At 38.2% G+C, this 25302-nt stretch overlaps 3 protein-coding genes across 4 annotated transcripts in view; all 3 read right to left on the reverse strand.

Moving 5' to 3' along the window:
- LOC134846258 (innexin unc-9-like) overlaps nucleotides 1–1297 on the reverse strand; it is a gene marked incomplete in the record, with an annotated part of 40883 nt that extends 39586 nt beyond the window's left edge. Inside the window, 1 exon segment of the mRNA XM_063863535.1 lies at nucleotides 12–1297. Coding sequence (XP_063719605.1) covers nucleotides 12–150 — 139 coding nt within the window.
- Nucleotides 1–25302, reverse strand: part of LOC134846899 (dynein axonemal heavy chain 1-like) — a 513436-nt gene that overhangs the window by 324222 nt on the left and 163912 nt on the right. The window lies entirely within an intron of this gene.
- LOC134846903 (importin subunit alpha-3-like) overlaps nucleotides 10576–25302 on the reverse strand; it is a 408629-nt gene continuing 393902 nt past the window's right edge. For both annotated transcript variants that reach the window (XM_063864322.1, XM_063864321.1), the window contains exons 9-11: nucleotides 25108–25284; nucleotides 12279–12557; nucleotides 10576–11802 (exon numbers count right to left, since the gene is read on the reverse strand). In XM_063864322.1, coding sequence (XP_063720392.1) covers nucleotides 11737–11802; nucleotides 12279–12557; nucleotides 25108–25284 — 522 coding nt within the window. In that variant the 3' untranslated portion in view covers nucleotides 10576–11736. The remainder of the gene's footprint in view (nucleotides 11803–12278; nucleotides 12558–25107; nucleotides 25285–25302) is intronic.

Genomic DNA, 25302 nt, shown 5'->3' on the forward strand with positions numbered 1-25302 from the left:
GATTGACTTACCCACATACTGTTTGGTGGACACTAGTATGCCCAGTATGACTAGGATCATGGCCGTGAATCTATGGTTCAGTCGGTCCACCCAGTCCCCGTCTGAGGCAGTCTGCACTGATATGAGTGCCTTCAAGATATGTGCGATCATCTCCACTCAACTCAAACTGTGTCACTTCTTCCTCATTCACCACAATTATATAACAGTTGCACAATTCAAAGATCAGGTTACGTAATTTTTCTTCGATATTCAGGTAGGTTAGAGAAATTTGATAAATTAGGCGTAGACGTCAATGGTGGGGTATCGGAACTGGCGGGAGATATTAAATTCTTCAAAATTAAGATAAGAACTGGTTTCCGCTCCAATTTGCAAGATAGCATGAATATAGCCAGTCGTACTGTTTTTCTAAATCCAAGCACAGGTAGGAATGTACGATCAAGTTGACAGTTCAGTTTCGAATTGATGACATGTTCAGCTTCATGATTTTTGAAGGCGTGCTAAAGGAGTTTTGTATATAGAAGCTAGATAGGTTGATTACATTTTTATCAGTTTTTATTTGTTTTATCGAAATTAATGATGTTTTTGAAGGTCATGAAATTATTTTCTATGGTAATTATGGCTTAATCCATTATTAAATGAAGTGTCATATAAAACGATTCTCCAGTTCTGTGCTCGTAAAACTGTATCCGGCAGATTGAACCTTACGCAATAACACCTGATTTTTCATTTTCAGTCAGACGGCTAAAAATTTAGACTTATCTGGCATGAGACTAACGCACGCGTTTCAGAATGGGTAAGTCCCAATAAAAACAAGATTATGTCTTTGTTTTGCAAAAAGAAAACGAATTTTACAAAGCAATGGTCAAATATTTGGGACAACAGTACAAAGGTCTTATATGGTTTATGATCGGTGATTTAAGTGGAGAAATTTATGCTAAGATTTGCTTTGAATGAAAAATCTATCAGTGACTAAAAAGAATTTCATTAAAATAAAAAGCACGGAAATGAATCAAAACAATTCTAAGGAGTACAAAATAACGGTTGGGAATTTATCTGGCTGGGAAATTTGAGGAAGTATTTTCATAGTTTTCTAGTAATTGGCGTTTTCTGTCGATATTTTACCGTCCTTTTAATTTAAAAAACGATCAAATAAGCGTAGAATAAGTAAAAATGCGTAGCAGGAAACGTGTTTACGGTTTTGCGACTAAGGGCTTCTTTTATAATTGAGTGAAATCCTATTATTTTTCAACAACCAACCATTTTCTAATCTGATTAAAAATGTACTAGAAACAAGACACCCCGACCAGCAAAGCCTCAAAATAAGGACTTAAGCTGAAAAATGTCGTTGTTGCTTCACTGATCTTAAGTAACATATAGATTTGAAGACTAGTTTTGTTCTACTATTTTCTCTTTTTTCTCACTCCATTTTTTCTACCCATAGCGTTTGTTCACGTTTTTACAATGGCCCGTTTGTGGAGAAAGAAACAATCTCATTAAGGGGCTACAAATGTAATAATCTCATTTGATAAGAAGATGAACACACATCAGATTTCCATAGAGGTGTACTCTTAAGTCGCCCCCGTCACGGAACAGGGCAAAGATGTAAATAATGCACAATTAAAGCTGCCGGTGCTTGATTGAAATACGGAACTAAGAAAAAAAAAGAAAAATAATTCGTCTCAACTAAGGTGAAATGAATAAAATAGCTCATTGTAACAACACATAACCGGACCTGGTATATTAATTTGATTAAAAACATCTGGGCTCAAAAATAATTCGAAGATGATGCTAGCACAACTAACAAAACACATCAAAAATCACAATCGCATTACTAAAAAAAAATTGAAGAAACTACAAATACAATGCTTTTTCCTTTCAAGAGTGGGGAAATAAATAATAATGTTGGTAGTTGTTTAATTAGCAAATGGCGTGAATGGTGTTTTATGGTAAGAGAAGAAGATTTCAGGCAAGATTGAACCTGAAGATTATATTCGTTGTTTTACGTGGGAGGGAAGGCATCTTGACAGTCAAATACTCATTATCTGCCCCCGATTTAATGGGCCGCGGGCGAATTCATCGAACAGCATCTATAAATAAATCCTAACATTTCGCGACTTTGTCAAATAAAATTAAAGCTGATAAAAATCGCACCATAAATTTTTCAATCACCTAGCTAGAATAAAATAAAGTTTATAGTGTTGAATCAGTGTGAGTTTTGACATAAATGACTGATCAAGTTTTTCGGCCTCTGGCACTGCTGAGAACAATCGCACACTAACATTTTGGGAATGAATAATACCACTTAGGAGAAGCGAAAAATATTCGACTAAAAGCATTAGCCTTTAAAAGTCGGCCTGGCCATAGTTAGTATCAAACTGAGTATTCTAGTTCATTGCACATTAAATCAATGCTTTGTGTATAAATCATCAGTTAAACTAAGATACTGAAAAAGTATGGAACGTTTTACTCTTCAATCGAAAAAAAATTATTGCCGAAAAAGTTCAAAAAGTTCTTCTTTCCTAAAATTAAGTTCTGAAGCACAGGATCGTTCGTTGAAATTTAGATAGATTTATTGAATTGTGGCGTTGAGTGTCTTCAGGAAGTGCGTGTTTAAATACGGAACTGATCCTTGTGCAAACTTCGCTGGAAATGTGTGGCCGGAGGCGGGGGATATTGGCTAAAAAGTAAATAAAATAGGTCGCTTAGCCACTCTGCTTAAATAGTCTTACGAGTCACCCCAAAAATTACTTTCACTGAGGTTGTCACCTCTGCTGCATTGTTCCTTTACAAAAAGATAACATGGAATCCCGCCAACAATGTAGATTCTTATCCATTGATGAATATGCAGTGCGTGAGGACAAAATGTTCCTCAAAAGAATAATGGTACATGAATAACTTAGATTTCTAATCAAGACAGAGAATGAGACACATGACCCGAAAAGGTTTGAGATAGGGACCAGTTTTGAGTTTATGTAAGTGCTATCAATTGTTCAAGATAGTAACCAGTTTGAGTTTATGTAAGTGCTATCAATTCTTCTTTCTGTCTGGGGACCTGCTGTCGTGACCTTGCGATCTCTAATGTCCGATGGGATCTGAAATAAAAGAGTGCAGTAAGATTTCGATTTGATGCCTAACAGTTTGTCTACAATACAACTTATCAACAACCTTTTTGATTTTCTAAACTTACGACTTTAACATGGCGCAGCCAGCAGAGAAAAAAGGAGGGGGGAAAATCCACTAAACATAGTAGCATTTTGGGAAACACGAACACCGTAACCTCCAGTTTACTGGGAGGAGTGGATAATTAAATTTCACTGGGGATGATAGCAAAATACGACATTGATCCCGATGATTTCTATTTTGCGAATACTCTAAATGCGGCGGCTATCACGGCGTTGCCTGAAGAAGTCAATGGGAAAAACCGTCTCGATTCGGAAAAGAAGTTAAAGTCTAACCTATATCTTTGTATCGGAGATGAGGCGCAACGGATATTCAAAGCACGGAAACCGACGGTTAATATTAAAACGGTACGGTACCCACGGGTCCTGGATGAGATGCAAAATGTTTTCCAACGTGAGCGGAATGTAACTCATGAACGGGGACTTTTCTACGGACGAAAACAACGTGAGAACGAAACGTTCGAAAAAATCCACGCGGAACTAAGCGCCCTAGCAGGTAGATGTGATTTTGCAAATGCGGCCGAAAATGTTCGTGATTTTTTCATTATGAATATGCGGGAATCGGATTGCCAACGAGAATTATCACGATCAACAAAGTTACCTGAGGAAGTCTACCGGATCGCCTTATCATATCAACGTGGTGAGCGCGCATACTAATCATATACGGGAAAACCAGCTTCAACAGCTCCGTCAATTTCAATAAAACAGGAACCGGTAAATAACATAAGAAGGGGACAAGGATTTTTTTGAGGTCGAGGACGTGGGGGACGTGGAGGATACACCCAAGGATCAAGTAGTAGCGGGGGAAGTGGCAATAACCGTAGGTGTTACAATTGCGACGCACAAAATTTTACCCTTGATCACATCGCGAGTTGTCCTGCAAAGGGAGCAACATGTAACTCGTGCCGAAAATTGGGACATTTTGAACGAACATGTCGAGGAATTAGACGAGGTACTAACCAATGGAGAAGACCAGGACGAGTCGGATTGGTTAGAGATGAAAATGAGCATCAACAGAGTACGCAGAACGTAAATGACTTGAATGAAGATCCAGTGTCGTGGGTGAACCAGCAGGGGAGCGGGGAAAATGAATCCATGACGTCAGAATCGGACGACTACATGGTAATGTCAATAAAAAGAAAGAAGAATGAGACTGAACTGAAGATCCCTGGGGCCCGCGTTCAAGTTGAGGTATCAGGAAAGAAGATGTGGTTGTGGATAGATAGTGGATCCCCAGTGACGATTTTCAGCATAACGGACCTAAAAACAACGTTAGCTAAGGCAAATATTCAACTACAGCCTTCAAAAGATGAATTTTTGGATTACAATAACAATCGAATAAACATACTGGTGAAGGTAACAGTGATGATATCATTAAACAGCTGGGCGGCACCAGCACAAGTATCAGTAATATCCAGAAATCATCAGTCAATCCTGGGGCGCGATCTGATGGGCACCCTGGGCCTCGAGTTAGTCCGACGGAAGAAAGTGATGGGAATCACAGGGGAAGGGATCAGTCAAGAGGAGGAGAAAGATGACGAATTGCAAATATACTTCTGTAAGTTGTACCCAAATTTGTTTACTAGAATAGGAAAGATCCGGAATGCGAAAGTAAGAGCTGAATTTTTTGAAAATTTGAGGCCTATACAACAAAAAGGGAGCAGGGTGCAGTTTGCGATAGTGAAAACATAACCATCATTAAGTTGTAAAAGTGTTAATGAGCGCAAAGAAATCGAAAACAATGACAGTCTAATTTTGAAAAAACGTCAACCCCCGTATTTCAAAGAAAAATAGTGACATTGATTACAATAGGTTGCAGATCCAACTGATTAAACTCAGCTGAGCAAAAAAAGTAAGCTGCCATCGGAATGTGTACCGGGTTATGTAGATCTTGAATAACATATTTCAGCCACTGTACCAACCACTCTGAACTTATCGACTGAGTAAATTTGATTTGAGTTGATAACCGAGAATTGCCAGTTGAACAACGGTTAATTCAAGTATTTGCGTCTCAAAATTATGCTAGGTTTTAATAAATCTGAGTTGATTGACTAATTCAACTCGACCCAAATGAGTGTCTTCACTGCGTTTAGTTACAACTTAAAGTCCCCGCAGTGACAAAAATGAATAAAAATCGATTATCTATAGAAAATATGCAGATTTCAGATCTGTTGTAATTTTATCTAATAAAACTTCTTCGATTATATAGTTTTAATAATCGATTATAACGCGTTTTTTTTGCAAAAATTTTATTCTGTATATCTTCATTTTATAGTCATTGCCAAAACACTCTAAAATTGTTTTTTTTCTGTATCAAATTTTACGCATACTATAAATAGATTATGTACACATTATCGACAGATTATCTACATATTATCAACAGAATATATGTTGATTATATACAGATTTTATACAGACTACATATAGATTATATACCGATTATATCCAGATTATATACGGAGACTATATACAGATTATATACAGATTTTATACTGATTTTCTCATAATTCTAGTCAATTAGATAGAATGAGTATATTGAAAAAAAATAATGTAGGCTTTTTAGTGATATTTTTGTACTGATGTTTGATCTGAAAAAAAAAGTTAATTTCCTTTTTGTGTAAATAGAATATTGTTAAAAAGTAAATTGCTCCATGTAAATTTTTTTATTTTTTATTGATGTCTTTTCACAAAAAGGCGCTAAACAGGTTGATCTTTTAAGTTGCATTTGAAGAAGTTTTGCCCAAAATTATTTTTCTTACTGCGGAAACCCTTAGATTGCAAAGCTTTAAAGGAATCTCTTGAACCAATATTTTGCGGTAACCAATTTTTGTCAAGTGAGTTCAGTTCACTATAAAACTGAGGAGAACTTTTCCTGATTGCAATATTTTGTCAAATTTGTCAAAAAGATCATTAATTTAAGTTTTGAATGGTCCTCAGTTTTTATACAGATTATATACAGATTATCTACGATTATCTACATAATATTTATAGATTATCTACAGATTAACTACAGGTTTCATTGTATAAAGATTGTACTGACTATATGCAGATTATCTACAGATTGTTTTCAGGTTTTGCACAATAGAAAATCGATTATTTTGGCATTAAAATCCATTCATTTTTGGTTGAAAAAAAATGAAATCTATCCGTACAGAATTTATTATGTTCCCAAAATGGCTGTAGATAAATCAAATCTATTAATCTGTAGGTTTTTCTCTACAAGTTATCGATTTAATCAATTTTTATCTTTTTTGTCACTGCGGGTCATCAAATTCAGCAACAAAGCGTATCAAAAAAGTTTTACGAAGTAAAGATAAGTTGAACTACAAGTTGCAGGAGTAAATGAAAAACAACCACAGAGGCTTGACTAATGGCAAACACTAGCCACCAATAAAGCAAAGAACAGATGCTGGGAAACTTCCGATGCTGCATATTTTGATTATAGCGAAGAAACCATTTTTAATGAACTCTTCAATTTGCGACTTGTGTTGTTATGATACCTCATTTGAGTCCCTGTGAAGTTTTTCTTTGTCAATTTGACTTGAAATCCACCCGAAGCCATATTTCTTTCCCGTTTTTTTCTTATCGACAGCCAAACACCTAAAAAAAATGAAACCTATATCCAAACTGTTTTTTTTTCAGATTGACTTTTTCCTTTGACAAAATACCCATTGGAGCAAGCCTAAAGAACTAATTTTATTTTCTCAGTATGAATTCCAGTATAAATTCAAATTTACAAGTGAAAACAAAATTTAAGTCAGACAAGATCTTCAATTTTCGCTAATACACGCAAAATGACCAACAAGTTCTTTTGAAATAATTTGAGACAACCAAAATTTAAGAGATCGAAAAAGTTACAAACGTTGTCTACGTTTATTGAAGTCAGCTAAATACAGTGCTGATTTAAATTAGCAGGACAAAACGAACAAAAATTGAATTTTCAAGCGCGTTTTTCTCAAATTTGGTTAGGTTAGACAAAAAGTGAGGAGAACAGAGTTGTTTAGAATTTCACCAAAATGAGTATGGTCCAATTTTTTTTAACCGAAATTCTCAACAAAAACTTTACCCCAGAAATGGCTAATTTTGGCTTTTTCGAATTAATTAAAACCTACTCGGACACTAATTTGTTTATTGACAAGAAAATTACAGCAGAAGAAGCCTCATACACATCCCAAGAAAATTCTAGAAAGGTAAAATCTCTAAAAATCTGTATAAATCAAATTCTGTTTGCTTGATAGTCAAGAAATGTGATTTTTACTATATAAAACCTAAAATCTTTGCTTAAAACAAATTTTAAACAGTTTGCACAAATTTTTGTAGATTTTACCTTCCTAGAAATTTGTTGGGATGTGTAAGAGGCTTCTTGTGCTATAATTTTCTTATCCATAAACAAATTAGTTTCAGCTTAAATCATTTAATTAAAAAAAGCGAAAATTACCAATTTCTGGGAGTAAGTTTCTGGTAGATAATTTTGATGAAAAAAAATGCACTTTAATAATTTTGGTGAATTTTTTTGCACCTTTTGTTCTCTTACTTTTTTGTTTTATGTTAACCAAATTTGAGAAGAACGCGTTTGAAAATTCAAGTTTTGCTCGTTTTGTTTGGATAATTTTAATCAGCGCTTTATATTTGCCCGTCTTAAAACACGTTTAGAAACCCTAATTAACCAAAAAAATGCGTTTGAGTTTTGACCAATTAAATTAGCTAAAATGGTAACTTAGGGCATTTTGAGCAATGTCTAGGCCAACACAGCAAATAGCAAACTTTTTTGATGCACTAATTATTTAAAAATTGACTGTTTTTATAAGATTCTCATATACCTCACGACAAGACTGCTCGTATCAGGGCGAAGCCCTGAATGTTCTGGCTGCCTTTTAAGATTTATGTAGCAGAAATAAAATTTTAAAAAATGTTAAAAAATGAAATGAAAATTTGTTTGAAAATCATCCCCCCACTCGCCATATAAAGTACAAAAGGATAGATTTTGCTCCTTGTAATAAATCAATAATGGCAACTAAGCTTCTTTCATCCAATTTGGAACCATTTCCAAGACGGATTAACTCTTCGCTATCGCGTTAATAGCGCGAAATATATCGCGCGTTAATTGTCCCAAATTGGCCAAACTGACAATCTTTAAACCCCCAAAAAAATCTAAGTAAATTGATCACAGGTAATATATCTTTTCAAACTTCAGCTCAGGACAACAATGCCTTTTGATTGCTATAAAAAAATTCCGTCAAAAATGGCTAAATTAAAAGTCGAAATTCTCTGAAGAAAAAAAACCCACTCCGAGCAAAAATATTCCGTTACTTTCGTATCGAAAGTCGAAATAATAATATGTAAAGAACTAAGTGAAATATTTTGCGTCTAATAGATTTTTTACAATAGCAACTAGCTCAACTATAAATTTTATATTTCAAGCTCCGGCCAAATTTGTCTTTCAGATGGTGTTAAAAATGAAAAACAGCCCGGTATACAGAAATACTGCAAAATACCGATGTTGGACTATTTAATTAAGGTTCCTCAGAGATGCGGTATTATTGCCGAAAAGTTCTCGTAAATTGCAAAATTTTGAATTTTTGAACTTAAGGCTATTCACTAAAAAATGTTGCATTTTAGCTCGTCTTTTATCTAAATATAGAAGCGAAGCTTCAGTTTTGCAGACACAGGTGAAAAAAACGGCAAAAACTAAGGATACGTCCTAGAATCTGAGCTTAATAATTCTGAACACAGACATGATGCTGCGGTTCGTAAACACAGGCTAGAGAGCGAGAGAAAGCAGCTTTAAAAAGTGAAATAAGAATATCTAGAAACTCGCCTTGAATGAGTAAAACTTTGTTTCTATATTTTGTTAGAAAGTTAAACTGCAAGAAACCGACGTTGACCAACCTATGGGAGCTTGTCAGAGGTATTCTGGTTCCCGAAGAACCCTCGTAAATTGCACAAGAAAAAATTTAAAATGATTGAGAAGTGAAGATCAATTTAGCACTCTAATTCCACTTGTTTTTTACAGCTGAACCAGAGGAGGATCTAGGATTTTCTTGATGTGGGTGGGGCGGATTTTCAAGAAAATTTCGAAAGTTTTGATGACCTTCTTGGGGCGCGCGCTCCCAGTCAAAGTTAGCATATTTTGGCACCGAAGGTTCCTTTAGATAAATTTCAGGGTCGGGTCGGCCAAAAATTGATTTCTTAAAAAGTTTCAGAGGGGGATCCTTTGGGGCGGCAGGGAGTCGAATCCCTAGGTGGGGGGGGGGCGTCCGCTATCGCACCCCCCCCCCCCTAAATATGCCCCTTATCTGATCAATAATACTATTTCAAAACATGGAAAAATTACATGGAAAAAATGGACCCTACTGTAGCAAAAGCGCTGCATCTGTATTAATAAATTTCATCTACATCTAAATTTATAGCTCACCTGGTGAACTGTTCTTGGTTTTCCATTAAAACAAAAACATGCAACCCTAAATGCCTTAATTTTAAATACTTTTTAGAACAGATAGCTGGAGAAGTGTAAAAAAATGTATGCTTGATTTTGCAGTAATAGTTATCCTATTTAGAGAATACTGTAGCATTAGTGAAATTTTTAATCCGCTTGAATTCTGAAAATTTAAGTCGATTACTGAAACTTAAGTCGATCACGTTGTCGTGATCTTTTCACTTTTGCCGTTCGTGATCATTAATGTACTTTCTAAAAATTGTTCAATTTATTGCTTCGGGAATTTGATTTGAAGTATTGAAATAAATAAGCTCAAAATAGGCAGCTAATTACGTCTGAGAAAAAGTTTTGAAACCGACATTTTGATTAAGTTCATATTGATTAAGTGGGGACCGATCGTTTAGCAGACAAATCTTTTAGCATAAAAAGTGAAACATGAGTAGCAGACAAATGTGATAAAGTGATGGATGATTGGTTGACAGACTCAAAAAGACGCTCAGCCTGAGGCCAAGCTTCCCCAATTAAGTCAATTATCTCACGATGTCAACAAAACTATCAACTTCAAAAACACAACAGTCTAAATTAGCGGCAAAACAAAGATTTACGCGCACAATAAAACTCGTGTTGAATTGAAGCGCAGCGGAGCAAGCGGTCGCTAATCGCCAATGCCGCGCTTGAAGTTAGCTATCACACTTTATAATTGTTCTGCGTCTGCTAAAAAACCGGTCTGCTCAAATCCCTAGCACCTGATTAAGTTAACTGCAGTAGTTCCTTAAAGTAAGAGTAATTTGGGACCCTTTTCTCACACATGGTTTTTACCGAGTAGCTTAAACTTGTACCAAAAGATCATCAAGACGTATGTAATTGAGAAGCACTTCGTCCTTTAAATAAAAATAATCTATAGCTCTCGGCCTTATCTTTCTCAGATTAACATAGTCTAAGTGTCCTTCAAAGAAAAGATGGGCCTGGTAAAAATCTATTGAGTCATCATTTCACGAACTTTGTACGTGAACAGCAGAGAACCAAAACTACAGCATCTAGAGAGGCAGAAAAAGAGCACACTTTCATACTAATTCAGCATACATATCATCAAAATTGAATTTCATAGCATCTTTTTCAATTGAATTACCCGTCGTGAATTAATTTATATTCATCAGTTACGGTAATAAAATTTCTTGATGGTGAGTCAGATTATGAATGTTGCAAGGACCACTTCAACCATATGATCAAAACGTTTTCACACTACTTCCAATAATCCTTGCCACAAACAATTTCATTTTTGTCGGTGTCACTATTAAATAGTTGAATTACTTGCTAAAAACTCTAATTCCAGAAGAAAAATAGTAAGATAGCGAAAGAACAATTAATTAGAAATGAGACAATTTTGAAAAACGAAAATTTACATCATGTATGAAAAATAAAGCGACTACTGTAACATTAATCGTCAAAAGCATCAAAAAACAACGTTCAAAAAAAATCCAAAATCGATTTTCTGGAAAAAAATAAAAACAGCACCATGTTTGAGCAAACTTTTTTTGAGGGGGAAGGTTCAAAATTACAAATTCGAAAAAATGAGAAAATTTAGACAGACGGGTTAGCATAGGGATTGAAACATGAAAGCATATCAATACTTATATACGCATGCATTTTTTTTTGTCTAATTCACATTGGAAGGTGATACATATGAAACATTTAGGTGGTCGCTGGAAAAGCCAAAGTGAACATTATAATCCAGATCAGTAAAAATCAAAACAATTAATTTTGGGATAAAATAAAGTATCATCTCAATAAATTTCGCTCATCTAAATACAAAAAACATCAGCTTGTGCGTTTAGAATATGCAAACGATTCTCCAAAACTTCATATCAAAATCTATGATAAATATATTTTTTCAGAATTGTTCACATTTCTTTAGCCAGTTGAAAATAGCCTAATAAAGAAACTGAATAAAATGAATTTGAAACTTCATCTACATTTTTCTTTCAGGACAATTTTACTTCCTATGTTGGATGGAAACATGTGAATGGATGCTGTACTGAACTAGGTAATTGAATTTCTAAACTTTCAGGTATAAGTTTTGTATCGCTGATTGTGTCTCGTGGAGCAGTCTTCGATTTTAATCTAGAATTTGAATCCTGACTTTGGGATTTCCATGGATTGGGCGTCAAATTGGTATCCTTCTGCCTGCTACAAAAAGCACAAAAATAAAAATAATTTTCAAGAAATTAACCAATGTAAATACTGAACCCGACGACGTGATATCAAAATAAAAACATAAATGTCCTTAAAACTCTTTGAATTTCTAGAACAATCTATGATTGTCAATGTTTAAATTCTACTAAACCAATTTGAGAAAATTTGATCAAAAGGTAAAATTTTTTATTCCGCTAGGAAATCTGAAAATTAAAACCCATTTTAGAACTGTAAAATTCGATCACGTTTTTCGTGACCATTACACTTCTACTGTTTGATAGTGGAGTTTGCCTTCGTATTAACAAAGGAAATGAACTGATTGGAAAAAAAAATCACAGACGGCAAAAAAATCCAAGTTGAGCGTGAACAAATTTTAAGACTATTCCTGAGAAAACCATCACGACCAACATAAGAGTGTTCACTACGTTAATTAATCTAAAGAAATAAAGCCCAGATGTGCTTGTGCTAACCCCTTCTCCGAAGTACTCGTCGATGATCTTGTATGCGAGTGAGTATATCTCGTGGCTCTCGTGTGTCTGTAGCTGTTCTATCTTGTCCAGGCCCCCACACTCTTCAATCTGACTGGTCACGTGGTCTCTCGTCATCTCATCACTGCCTCCAGGTAGAGATCCCACGTGCTTCAAGATGTTTGAGAGGGATTCAAGTACGCATTGGACAACTGTGGCGTCTTTGTATGCCAGCATGTCGCACAGAGGTTGAATCACTTTAAGTTTCGCCACATAGACCACCTAAAACGTAGTATTTTAACATGTGACAATGCAGAATGGAGTTCACAGTATCGGAATCAAATTATTAGCACATGAAACACGCTTTTCGGTCTGATGTCGTTTTGAATGGTCAAAATTTTAGCCAAAAATGGTTGAAACTTTAGTACAGTTCTTCTGAAAATGTTGATTGCGTGAGACGTCTAGTAATTCTGGTTAGTTTGAGGCTCCCGTTTCGGTGAATCATCAAGCCATCAAGTGGTGCAAGGATAGCAGAGCCATGGCGGTAGTGTCTAAAGTAGTCTACGCCGTATCTGCGGAACACCAGAAAGAGGAATGGTTTTGGTTTATTAAGTAGATTGAGTTATTGTTTAAAATATTGATCTCAACCAATTCACAAATTTTTTTAATCAACATAATCAGAAAGTTGCATTTTAATACAGTTTTTCATCTACGAACTTTCTAAGTTTCTGGCGACCTCGGGTTCACTCCCAGTGGTTAAAAAAAACTTGTCTTGCTACATGGTCAAATCCCCCTTACCTGTTTATCAATAGAACTCACCTTCCTTTCATTAATTTAATCAAAATTTTGCGAAATGAGCGTTACGCAAATCTCGATAAGATAGCGAGAGCCTGCCTTGAGTCCCATAGCAAAGATTACTATCCAACTATTGAAGAAACGGAACCTAATCCCAACGATGGGGCAATTAATAGGGACTGAGTAAAATGAAAAAAGTCAATCTGTTAAGAGAAGCAATATAGCAACTGCGATCCCTTGACCGAAAAAGAGAAATTATCGACTCAAAACACTGAATTTGTGAAAGCAATTCAGGAAATCAACACTTGATGGCAAAATTGATATCATAGCGAAAAACTAGCGGGCCTGAAAAATCAACAACAATTATACAAAAAGCAATCCCATTTCGTCCAGGTACAGCACAGAAAATGAAAACAAATATCTAAATCAATTCGAAGTGGACGGAATTGAAGCCAAAAGTGAACCAAAAAAACCATTACAGGTCATGAAACATCAATAACCAATGAACTAATTGTTTTTATTTGAGTTACGGCAAAAATAACTAATATTGAACGACTAGGAAAACTTGATCAGCAAAAAGTGCGTCGTCGAACATATTGGTAACAGTGAATGATCCTTGGATGTCAAAAAAAATCTAGGCAAGTCGGCTAAACTGCTAACAACTAATACGTCTGTTTAAATCAATCAATGCTTTAAAAAAGAAGAATCTCACGCCTACTATGACTTGCTGAAAAAACGGTGCGACGCAATCAATTCGTGAGTAAAGCCAAGTGAGCTCAGGATAAGAAATACGAACTTGTGGTGAAACTGAATACAAGGATCTGACTAAAAACAGCTAGGAGTACTTCAATTCTTCTGTATAATACTCAAAGTCATCAATTTGAAACTGAGACAACTCTTATAAAGCAATGTCATGGTTATGAATCCCGATATATATTATTTTAAACCAAAACATGGTTCACCTCACAGCAAAAACAACTCTGAGCTCTTTCTATTCGATTTAATTTTCTATCGGGGAGATCGAAAAACAGACGGTATCTCTAAATACGGTGGAATAGCTATTGGTGCTAAAAAATACCATAACTCAAATCTCAAAATTTCCCGGAAATCTGCAACAAGAAGCATGTTTCCTTGTTAACGTTCATGAAAACAATAGCATTCTACTGTTTTGTGCTATCTATAACGCTCCCAAGAGGTAGCAAATATCGACGTTGAATGGCAGACTCTTCCGTGTTTCTAAATCTTCTAAAACACTCCGATTTTAAAAGGATTTTTAGCTGGCCAATTTTATCTGCCGCAAGCTGATGGGGAAACCTACATAAAAGACAACGGTTACGAGCTAGAACTCCTGGATGTTTTTTTTCTGACTATGAAAAAATACTAATCATACAAATTTCATACATTTTGCTATGGTCACATCATGCCAAAATGGTGACGTCGAACTTTCGAAAAACTTTTCTGTTGCTTTGGCATAAAATTCGGTGTATCGTACTAAATAAAACAGAAAAACTTTTTGTCAAAAAAAAAAATGCTAATCATACAATTTCCATATATGGAAAATGTATGACTAACATTTTTTTGATGGCGACGACAAAAATTTTTCTGTATATTTGAAATTGTTCCCAAAAATTTTTTGTGTTTTTTTTTCAACCGCAAATTGATTTTCGTACCCAAACAAACATTTTTTGACAAAAAAAATTTGCATGCAAAATTTAATTTTTTGTGTATAACGTAGTCCTGGATATACTAATATTGGATTTTTTTTCCTTTTCTCTTCATAAATTTTTTCAAAAACGCTTAAAACTCCTCTTTCTTTTGTATGACATTTTTTGTATGCCTTGATCAATGATTGATTATTTAAAAATTCAAATTTTAGAAATAATCATCTTTGAAAATTTTTGTCAAAATTTAAAAGTTCGTTATTTTCGTTATAATATTTGTGTGTGACAGAATTCACACATTTCCAATGCATTTTTATTGCGAGACGGCCAAACCTTTGGTTACTACGTTTGAGTAACCAAGGTTTATGTCATTTGTGTTCATATTTTTGGTTTATGGAAAATGCTCGTCATACAATTTTCATACAATTTTCTGTACTTATGGAATTGCATGAAAAGTGTATGATTAGCATTTTTCAATATATGAAAATTGTATGACTAGCATTTTTCTTTCGGGTATTTTCTTTCAACTCGGGTATTTTCTTTCAAATTTGAACGAGTTTCTTTCAGCCAATCAGTTTAAATCCTAATTTTATGGCAATCAATCATTAGGATGGTTGATGACTGGTACCTATGGTTTTGGGAGGCCTTACAAAAACTCACCCCTAGAAGAACTCGACAACGCCAAATTATGCCTCCTCTGATAACAGAAGAAACAAACCATACGACTTACTATTCTCGGCATCAAAATCCGACAATCGCTGAATACCAGCTTTTTTTTACAAACAAAAACAAAAACGATGCATCAAGTTCGTAAAGAAATCCAGGAAAAAGATTATCAAGCAGATAAAAAATCCAGGAAAGAGATCAAGCAGATTATGAAATAGAATGAGTTCTATTGTTCAATGGGAAAATACAACCGCAAAGACAGATCTGGAAAAAGCTGATTGTTATAATAAATACTTCGCATCCGTTGTTAGCTCCAATTTGCCTTTTACTTTCAATACCCTGAATCTTATTCAGGTTAATTCGTTTAACTTTAGCAGAATCGAAATCGCAAATTAACTTCTTATTCTGAACATCAGGAAGCGAAAAATTTAGAGTTAGCCACCTGTACTATTCAAAGAGTTAAAACAATTTCCCTTTCTTCAGTTAACAATTACTGGAACTATTCAATTACTATTCAAGCGAGTTTCCACCCAAACGGAAAAACAGTACCATCACTCCTCTTCGCAAAGGCGATTCGAAAATAATGGTAGATAACTGTAGACGCTTTTCGAAGCCATTTGAGAAGCTACATTGATCAGCTGTCCTGTCAAGAGGTGACCTTCGGTACCTCGTAATTACCTACTTTTCCTCACACCTTTTTGCAGTATTGTGCAAGCGGTTACCTTCAAGGCCACTTAGGACCGACTTAGAAACATTAAGTTGAACACGGTTACTCTTGATTATGTTATGCTTAGAGATAGGTGTTCAAATTCTTGTGGGAAACTTGGATTGATCAATTCTTCTTGGCAGTGGGTCTCAAGGATAATATCAATCCCAATGACCTCCTCGACGATCCAGCAGATATCATCGACGAACCTCCTCCGAAACCGCAGGCACCAGGACAAGGCGAAGATGCTGCTGAGACCAGTGCCAGGATCCTTCGGGATCAGGCAGCTGTCCGCAGAGCGACTGAGTTTAATCAGGAATGAAGGAGGAAAGGACCACGAATCAGTCAAAACTGGTTTTACCACGAGGTGGAGGCTAGATTAAAGTCGCGAATTTTCTTCTCACTTGACAATGAAGGCAAGAGGGGATACGCTGACTCTTTCCCGCACACCGACATCAGAGTGACGTCATTCAAAGAGTTCCAAGCTAGTTGTGAAGTCTAATTCAAAATTGACCAAGATTACACGGCTGAACGCATAAAACTTTATAATACCGTTTTCATACTAGACTATGATACCTTTTCGTCCTTTTGCGCCCGTTTCAGTGCGCAAGTCTCGCCGTGTGCAACTGGCCGACCGCTCAGGAGAGGGCAAATTTATAAAGACCTCTTCATCGGAAGGATAAGGGACGTGGACGTACAACAGCAGCTTATCAAAGCTAAGACGGACCTGGACGGCACTTTCAAACTCGCTTTACAATGTGAAAAAGCAAACACGTCTGCACAATTTCAGAAACTCTCTCCGCACAATCAGAATCCAGTCCTATAGAGGCAATTTTGGTAAGCACGGTGGCCCTCATAACCAATCACATTGTCAAAACCAAGGAAACCAAGGCAACAAACCCTGTTACTTTTGTGGCAATCCTTTCACTCCCGATCACAGGAAGTCGTGCCCGGCGAGAGACGTCACGTGTAACTTATGCAGAAAGCGCGGAAATTTTGCTAAATGTTTCAATTTGTCAAAACGAAGAGTGAATCTAGTTCATGAGGAGGAGGAAACACCTAGCCCCGCGTTAGACTGTGGCTTTATTGACGTCGAAAATGACAGCGAGCCCGAATACGGAGTTTTCCATTTGGAAGACACAGTGCAGATTAACAGTATTGAATTATTAACGTCGGCTGCGGGGAAGCCCAGGAGTCTCAGTATTCAACTTCGATCAGCTTCCAGTTTTTTATTCCACTATCGATACCGGAGGTCCGGTTTCATTCCTCAGCAAACGCACATTAGATCTATTAATCTCACGAAACCTGTCAATCCATTTCCGGGACATCGCACGACGCCCGATAGGAACCGCGTATGTGGATTAGTACAAGCATCCTATACGGTTATTTGGATATTTTACGATTCCTGTTTCGTCAAACGGGTGGAAAATTGAAGACGCTACTTCTCTAGTTTCTGAATCGGACAAGAAACCTCCTTGGTCTGGATTTGCATGAAAAATTGGGCGTGGTGACAACTCAGTTAAAAGCCGAAACTATTCATCTACTAGAAGACACAACACACGACCCCACATCCGATTATTGGAAATCATACTACGCGAAACGTTATGCTCACGTCTTTAATCATTTGGGGCGTTCGAAAAAACACAAAGTCTACACCGACTTCAAAGCCCCTCTCATTCCTAGCCAAGTGAAAGGGCAGAAAGTCCTTAAACATATTCAGGACCGAGTCGCTGGGGAAATCAAGAACTTAGGTAAGGATGGGCATATTGAAAAACTTGATAAGTGCACAAAGGATCACTTCATTGCACCTATCGTGTTGACAACCAAGAAAGATAGCTCGATCAAATTAGCTCTTAACGCCAAGCCTATGAACGACCAGATCTTAAAAACCAAGTACCAGATACCCAATATGCATGAGCTCATTGACTCTGTGGCGCAGATCATTACCAAAGACGTTCCTGGTAAAGTATGGTTCACGTCCTTGGACCTAAAATACGCTTTCAGTCAGTTGCCACTACTGTCATTAACCAGCAATCCTTTTAACTTCAGCATCTTGTGTGGAGAAGCAACAGGAACTTACCTATTCAAGACTGGAATCTTTGGCTTCACCGACATGCCAACGGAGTTCCAGAAGGCAATAGAGTGCACCTTTCAGGGCTAAGATGGCGTCATTTGCTACTTAGGCGATATTATGCTGGTCACAAAAGGGAATGTGGAGGACCACAACATTCTGGTAGAAGTGGTGATGAAGATACTCGATGCTGAGGGCTGGGCACTCAAATTTAGAAGGTGGGAGTTTTCGGTAAACCAGTTAATTTAACTGAGTTACGAGATTAACGAGAACGGTTACTCCCCCAAAACTTTCGAAAATTGAGTTCATACAATCCCTCAAACCTCCGAAAACGCTTAAAACAATTACGATCGTTCATGGGCACATTGAAACACCTGCAGAGATTTATTCCGGACTGGCATAGGCTCACGGTGCTTTCGCCAATCGTTGAAAGCCTGTAATAAACAATCTTTCACGTGGGGGAGGAACAGGATGTTCCATTCCAAAACATTATATATCTTATAGCCAAAATCCCCAGCCTCTTTCATTACAATTCATCTAAGAGATCTACAATCAAATGCGACGCTAGCCATAGTGGCCTGCATCGAGCGGGAGATTGAACCCAATATCTGGGCACCGATCGCTTCCGCTTCAAGTTTTCTTAACAATGCTGAGGAGAAATACAGGACCAACGAAATGGAACTATTGGCGACAGTTCGATCATGCGAACACTTTCGAACATACCTACTAGGCAATTGATTTCATATATTAACTGATCATAAAGCTATAATTTCCGCGCTCAACGAGCACTATAACAACAATTCGTATCATTCCCCATTACCCAGGTGGGCTGATACGATATTACCCTTCGATTTTGAGGTAGTGCACGTTCCTGGTGTCACCTTAGGCATAGTTGATTATATGTCATGTTACCCCACATTTATCGCCCTGTTACCCTCCGTATGACGATTTGTTCGTAGTTAAGTTATTTGGATTGATCCTCATCCAATCATTGAACAGCACAAAAGCCATGGTTCAAGTATAGTCAAAACGTGGACCTCTTTAATGATTTGATAAGCCAATCGAAACGGATGCTTTCTCTTAGTACTCGACTTCAAGCTGGAGTCGTTTTTCTTAACAAGCGCGAAATAACGTTCCCGGCTAAGCATCGTCATCCTTCGCTAGGAGGCCTCATGTTTAGCACCAAGTCTCTTGGCCAATCACATTCGATCATTTCAACCCGCACACTCATTTCGACCGCTAGAGGGTGTGAGTGAGTACTATGTTGCCCTCGACCAATCACGTGGCGCAATGCAAATTAAGCAATCTTATTCCTCGCTGACAGAGGGCGTCAAGTTATGCGCAGAAAATATCAACAAATCACACTTCAGTATGCAAATTAAAAATCGTCAATACCGACCAACGCTCCGAAATCATTGTCTCCGACCTGAAATCGCACAAAACAGTCACCTCTCGAACCTGTATCTCGAACCAGTATGAAAAATACTGATCCAAACAACATTAACATGAATGATATGAATACTACTATTGTCTCAATCAACTCAAATACTATTCTATACTCGACTGCTGAACAAACTGACATACTATCGTTCGTGGAAACTTTCCTCGTCAACTCTCCGAATTTCTCTCGACCATGTCCTCGCACTCCTCTACGATCTCGCCAACTAGGCAGGGTGTCCAGGATTGATCAGCTTAGAAAACACAACCGAATCAGAGAACGCGCCGCAAAAACAAGATTTGTCGCAGCCCGAACAAACACACGAAAGGCGGGACACGCCCAACTGCTTGAGGCTCTGAGGATATATCGCTTGTCCAAGCCGGCAGAAGGGCAGGCTATTGCAAAGCTGGGAGTTCTTGACATTAACGGCGGAAAACCCCTCCTGTCCAAGACGCGGAAAGACATTGTGGGCTTCCCAGGACTATTTGACGCAGACCACCAAACCGAACTCACGGAAGATGACAGATTTCTTGGACCCATGAAACGAGCCATCATCAATAGAAACGTCACATCATTCAACAAATTAGGATCGTATATGGCTCAATTTTGGACCAAGGCGGCTGTGGTGAACAATTGTGTTATCATTGATAACAAACTCGCAATTCCGGAACACCTGAGGAAGGCCATCCTCGCCAGATTACATCGGTCTCATCTTGGGCAGGAGGCAATCGTCCGCCTCCGAATACATTTGGTGGCCATTCATTCCGCGAAAGCACTTCGTTTGGTAAGAACCTTAACCCACTGAAGCGTTTAAAACGGCGAACTCACTTCCTAACTTGTCTGGGCCTAACTAAGAACTTCAACTAGACTTTGCCCTGACCAATCTGGCCGGGCGAAAAAGAAAAAAAATCTACCTCATAGTCGCTATTGATCGTTTTTCTAAATCTCCATCAGTCCTTATCACAAAAACAACGGGGGCGAAAAAAGTCGTTAAATTCTTAGAATCCTATATTCGCATACACGGCATCCCTCAGTCGATCAGAACGGACCACGGATCAGGATTTAATAACGATGTAGTTAAGCAATATTGTTCTAGCAGAGGCATTGAACATATTCTCACTCCAGTAAAGATCACCGAGGCAGTGGCTAAGTTGAACGCTCAATACAAACGATTAAACGTAAATTAGGGACGGAAAAACTTCAAGCAATTCAATAACTTGAAATCGACGATCCAGCAAATCGACGAAGATATCCGCAAAATTAATCTTTCTGTGCTTTAAAAGTCGCCGTTTGAATTACATTTTGGTAGGAAACCAAACGCGGAATGGTCTCAAGCGTTTAACAGTCTTATAAAAAATGATACTTCAGCTCAAGGACTCGAACGCAACCTCCTTACCCCGGACCAAACCGCCAGCCAGGACTACAGACGGGACCGAGCCAAGTTGGTACCAAGAGGTGGTGAGAGCCCTATCATTGCCCCTCGCTTCAAGCCTCTGTTCGCACTGAGTCGAAATGTGCCGGACAGCGAACCATACAAAGCTTTAGCAGACCTCGCTGGGGCAGCCAACGTTTGGACGCAGCACAAAAGAAACCTCCCGGCCGAGAGTGGTTAACCAGTGTTCAAGGAGCGGGCTAGCCATCAATCAGACCTCGCTAATACCCTAAAAACTGGCTTAACCAGGAACATTGATTTTACGATCATGTGATCGACCCGTCACCTCCAGCGCTCTCACATAGTCAGAGATCTAATGTCGCCCAGAACACGCCTCGCTCGACCAAAACAAGTAAATTGGAAAAACTAGTTTGAGAGTCTTTCGGAAAATCATTGATAGACAATCGGGCAAAGTTCAAGATTACTCGAATCACTGTTCATACTTACATCACTGGTAAAGGAAATGTCTATCGGAAAAAGCACGCATGCCTTGAGCCTAACTTTCATTATTACATTCAGCTAGTCAGAATACTCTAGGCACTCGCCTCCCGGCCACTACATCCGCAACTGCAACGAAGAGGATCGCTCCACACCCTCAACCAGCCTTATTGGAACCACGACCAACTAACGCACCCATGTCAGATCCGGTAATTGTCGGCTTAACGGCGGAGTCATCCAGCGAGGGATCTTCAGGCACAAACAACCCGCAAATTGAGTGGCCACAAATGTCCTCGGGGTCTCCTCCACCAAAGTTCCTCAAATCTTGCCTGCCTCAGTCGCCATCGTCCCTCACTTCTCCCGCAATTACAACTACCACGGCCACTACCGACGTCAGCCACCGCATAGGACAGTCCACTCAGGAGGTTATCAATTAGCCTTTAGCAATTAAGGAATCACCTGCTCCACAGGACGACGCGGATCCACAGGCCACTCGTGCGTCCTCTCGCAGCAAGAAACCGACGCGTTTTTTCGGCTACCCCTCCGACATTCTGTTTAACTTATCGCTGAAGACCAAACAAATCAGAGAGGCGAAACTCTACCAACCACACCGTCACCCCGCAAACGGACAGAACTCATTGAACAACGGCCGCTCACTATGCCTCAAGAAATGGCACCATCTTCTGGTAAAGAGAAAACTTTCCATAAAGATTTTAAAAAATTTCAAACTGTTCTAAAACTTATCAAAACTCTATTGGGAGCTGATTCTATTCATTTTCTGTGATAGGGGTGCTACTAAGTTTGTGCTTTTGTGCTCCCTTATCCAAATCATCTACTTTCTGCATATTTTCTAATTCAACAAAAAAAACCAGCCTGGCGGAACACTTCCAATTAAAATTTAGCCTACGTTTGTTACTAAAGTTTTTCCTCGCGCGGGGAAAATCGTGAGGTGACCTTCGGTACCTCGTACTTACTTACTGTTCCTCACACCTTTTTGTAGTATTGCGCAAGCGGTTATCTTCAAGGTCACTTAGGACCGACTTAGAAACATAGTGTTGAACACGGTCACTCTTGATTTTTTATGCTTAGAGATAGGTGTTAAAATGCATGGTCTTACTTTTCTGCTGTAAAAGTGTTTCCTTTAATGTGAAGTTGATACTGTGTATTGGATTCAACTAACTAAATTTCCAACTAATCATTATTCAACTAATTTACAATATCCTTTTAAAACTCTCTAGTTTTTGAGTGAAAATTCTTCGGGTAATGTCATGTCCATTACGGGTTTATCACACGACTTTCCACCACTTCTTAACTGCTATTTCACCTTGGTGAGATGTTTTGCTCAATAAGTTCAAAGACAGCTAAAACTTTGTTAGTTAAGTTCCATTCCTCAAATTAATCACTTCGTAAATGCTTCGGAAGCTCAGCGCTCAATCGCAATCGGTGCAAAATAATATGTAAGAGTTTTGGAAATTGCTATTAGTTTAACGCCAAAAAATTGAATCGTTACCTATACTACACGACTCAAATAATGCTTTGCATTTTCTTGAAAAAACCTCGCAAGCATCAAAATCAGGTCAAATATCTTGATCTATTTATATCTGTTAACCTCGTGTGGCAACACCATGTCTCTGCTAAGATTGGAAAAGCACGCCAAATACGCCGGAATCGGTTAAATATTGGCACGAAAAAACTTGACATAATGATTCGTTCCATAAACTGATTTTGAAGTGACTGCTACTAGCAAGAAAACTTTAAGAATCAGTGATTATCTTAAGAGCTTATCTTAAGATGGGTGTTGAAGCACGTGGAATCTTCATTGGGAAAACGTGGGTTAAGTCTGTCAAGGTAAGATTTAAGAAGTGTGGAATAGTCCGAGCGGAACGTAAATGCACGCGGCTGAAACGTCCTTCCTACTGCGTGAGAGTTCGGTTGGAGTTTTGCCGAGCCTTTTGGGAAAGGAGAAACTTTCATTGGAATTGGAAACCGCACGTGTGTTAAATTCTGGGTTTTAGCTCCCTTGTCGATATATTCTTTAGGGTAGACCAAGTCAGTCAAAAGTCCCGCGGCTTTTGAATGACGGTTCATTTTGTCTGGATGGTGTCGTTAGTATCAAGTATTGTTCTTCCTGCACGGGTGTATAATTGGCAACTGGCATAGTTTTGGAACAAAACAGGCTCAAGAGGTGTTTACCAGAAGGATATGGTATTCAGTATCTGTGTTAAATTTTGGTCATTTTGCATCCAGTTACAGAGCAGAGGGCCGCGTTTAGTTCACTTTGTAGTTGTTGGATGAAGGTAGTGCTTGCTGCATGATAACACGCTGCGACAGCGTATTCTAGGACAGATCTTGTCCTATCTTTTTGCGTAATTAGAAGCGTCTCGTTACTTTGGCTCCAGTTGAGCCTTTCGGTATCTTTAGTCTTGCAGTGAAGGAAGTATTTCAGGAATGGGTCTCAGTTGAGTCCTGCGATTTGGAGTCAGGTGAGAAAAGTGACACTGAGCATTTTTATGTGGAGAGATCTAAGTTAGGACTGTCGACGACTGTAGATAAAATCTTAAGTAAGTGGAAAGAGGAAGAGAGTTTTGATTTTGATGCCTTGAGTTTAGACATTAAAGTTGTCAGCGTAAGATATAATGGATTTATTTTCGGGGAGGGGGAAGGGACTTGCAGCCAAAGTAATTGAAGTGTTGTTGGAGATAACCGAGCCTTGGAAGACTCCACTGCGGACTGTTTTCGCTTTGAAGACTCTGAAAGTACTCTGGCCTGTCTACCGCTCATGCAGTTGCTTAGCCAGCGGGCGAGAGGATCGGCCAGTAAAAAGAACAATTGTGTTTTGTCTTTTTTGATTGAAATCATGCAAAATTGAGTGGTCTAGGGAAGTTAAGACAATGCTGGCGTGGCTTGGGTTTTAGGTATCCGATGAGAGGGGCGAGGAGTGCTTCAAAAAAATTGATAAGGGGGCCGAGTAAGGAAATAGGGTGATAGAACTTGGACAGAGCAGGGTCTCATAAGGGTTTGACGATGGTGGCTGTTGTCCAAATGGATGGGATTAACTAAGCGCGTAAGCTAAGTTTTCTGACTTGAGTAATTCTAGGAAACTTTCACTGAGATGTTTCAAATGAATTTTTGTAAACCCATCAGGACAAAAAGCTCGAGATGTAATTCTCCAGTTCTTCAATAAAAAAACTGAGGCGCATGTGTTAAGGAGAGACGTTTAGCATTTCTCTTATTCTTACAATTCTGCTAGGAAAATTTGCGCATAGTGCGCAAGTTAGTTGGAGAAAAAAGCGTTGGCAATTAAGGATGATGTTGCAAGAGACTTGGAATAGACGAAAATGTTATGGTTTGAGTCTTTAGGTCGTGAACCGTTGAAGTTTTCGTGAATATTGGCTTCTCTCGTTATAGGAGTTTCGTTGATTTCATGAAAGTTTTTCAATACTCCGCCGTAATTTTGGGTAAAGTCGTGAGAGTAATAAGTAAACTGCAACAACCAAAAATGGTCAGTATTCTAGGCGGGGGAGTTTCTCGACTGTTGAATCCCGACAACTCATTTTCTCATTGTCCTGATTTAGTTTCTATACATTAGTTTTAATGGATGAATAATTACTCCACAAGAACCTACCTGTTCGGGTGTGCCTGAAACTGTGAGGTTGCTGATGACCCAGGCGGCTTCCTTTTGTGTGCTGAATTCTGACTCTGTCAGTAGCACAATGATCGGCTCAATCAGACCTCCGTCGATTACCTGTTGCACTTGCTGCTTGTTTCCCGCAGTAACATTAGAGATAAACCAGGCCGCTTCCTAAACATCACAGTCAGG

The sequence above is a fragment of the Symsagittifera roscoffensis genome, chromosome 5 (assembly GCF_963678635.1).
Source record: "Symsagittifera roscoffensis chromosome 5, txSymRosc1.1, whole genome shotgun sequence".
Lineage (NCBI taxonomy): Eukaryota > Metazoa > Xenacoelomorpha > Acoela > Convolutidae > Symsagittifera > Symsagittifera roscoffensis.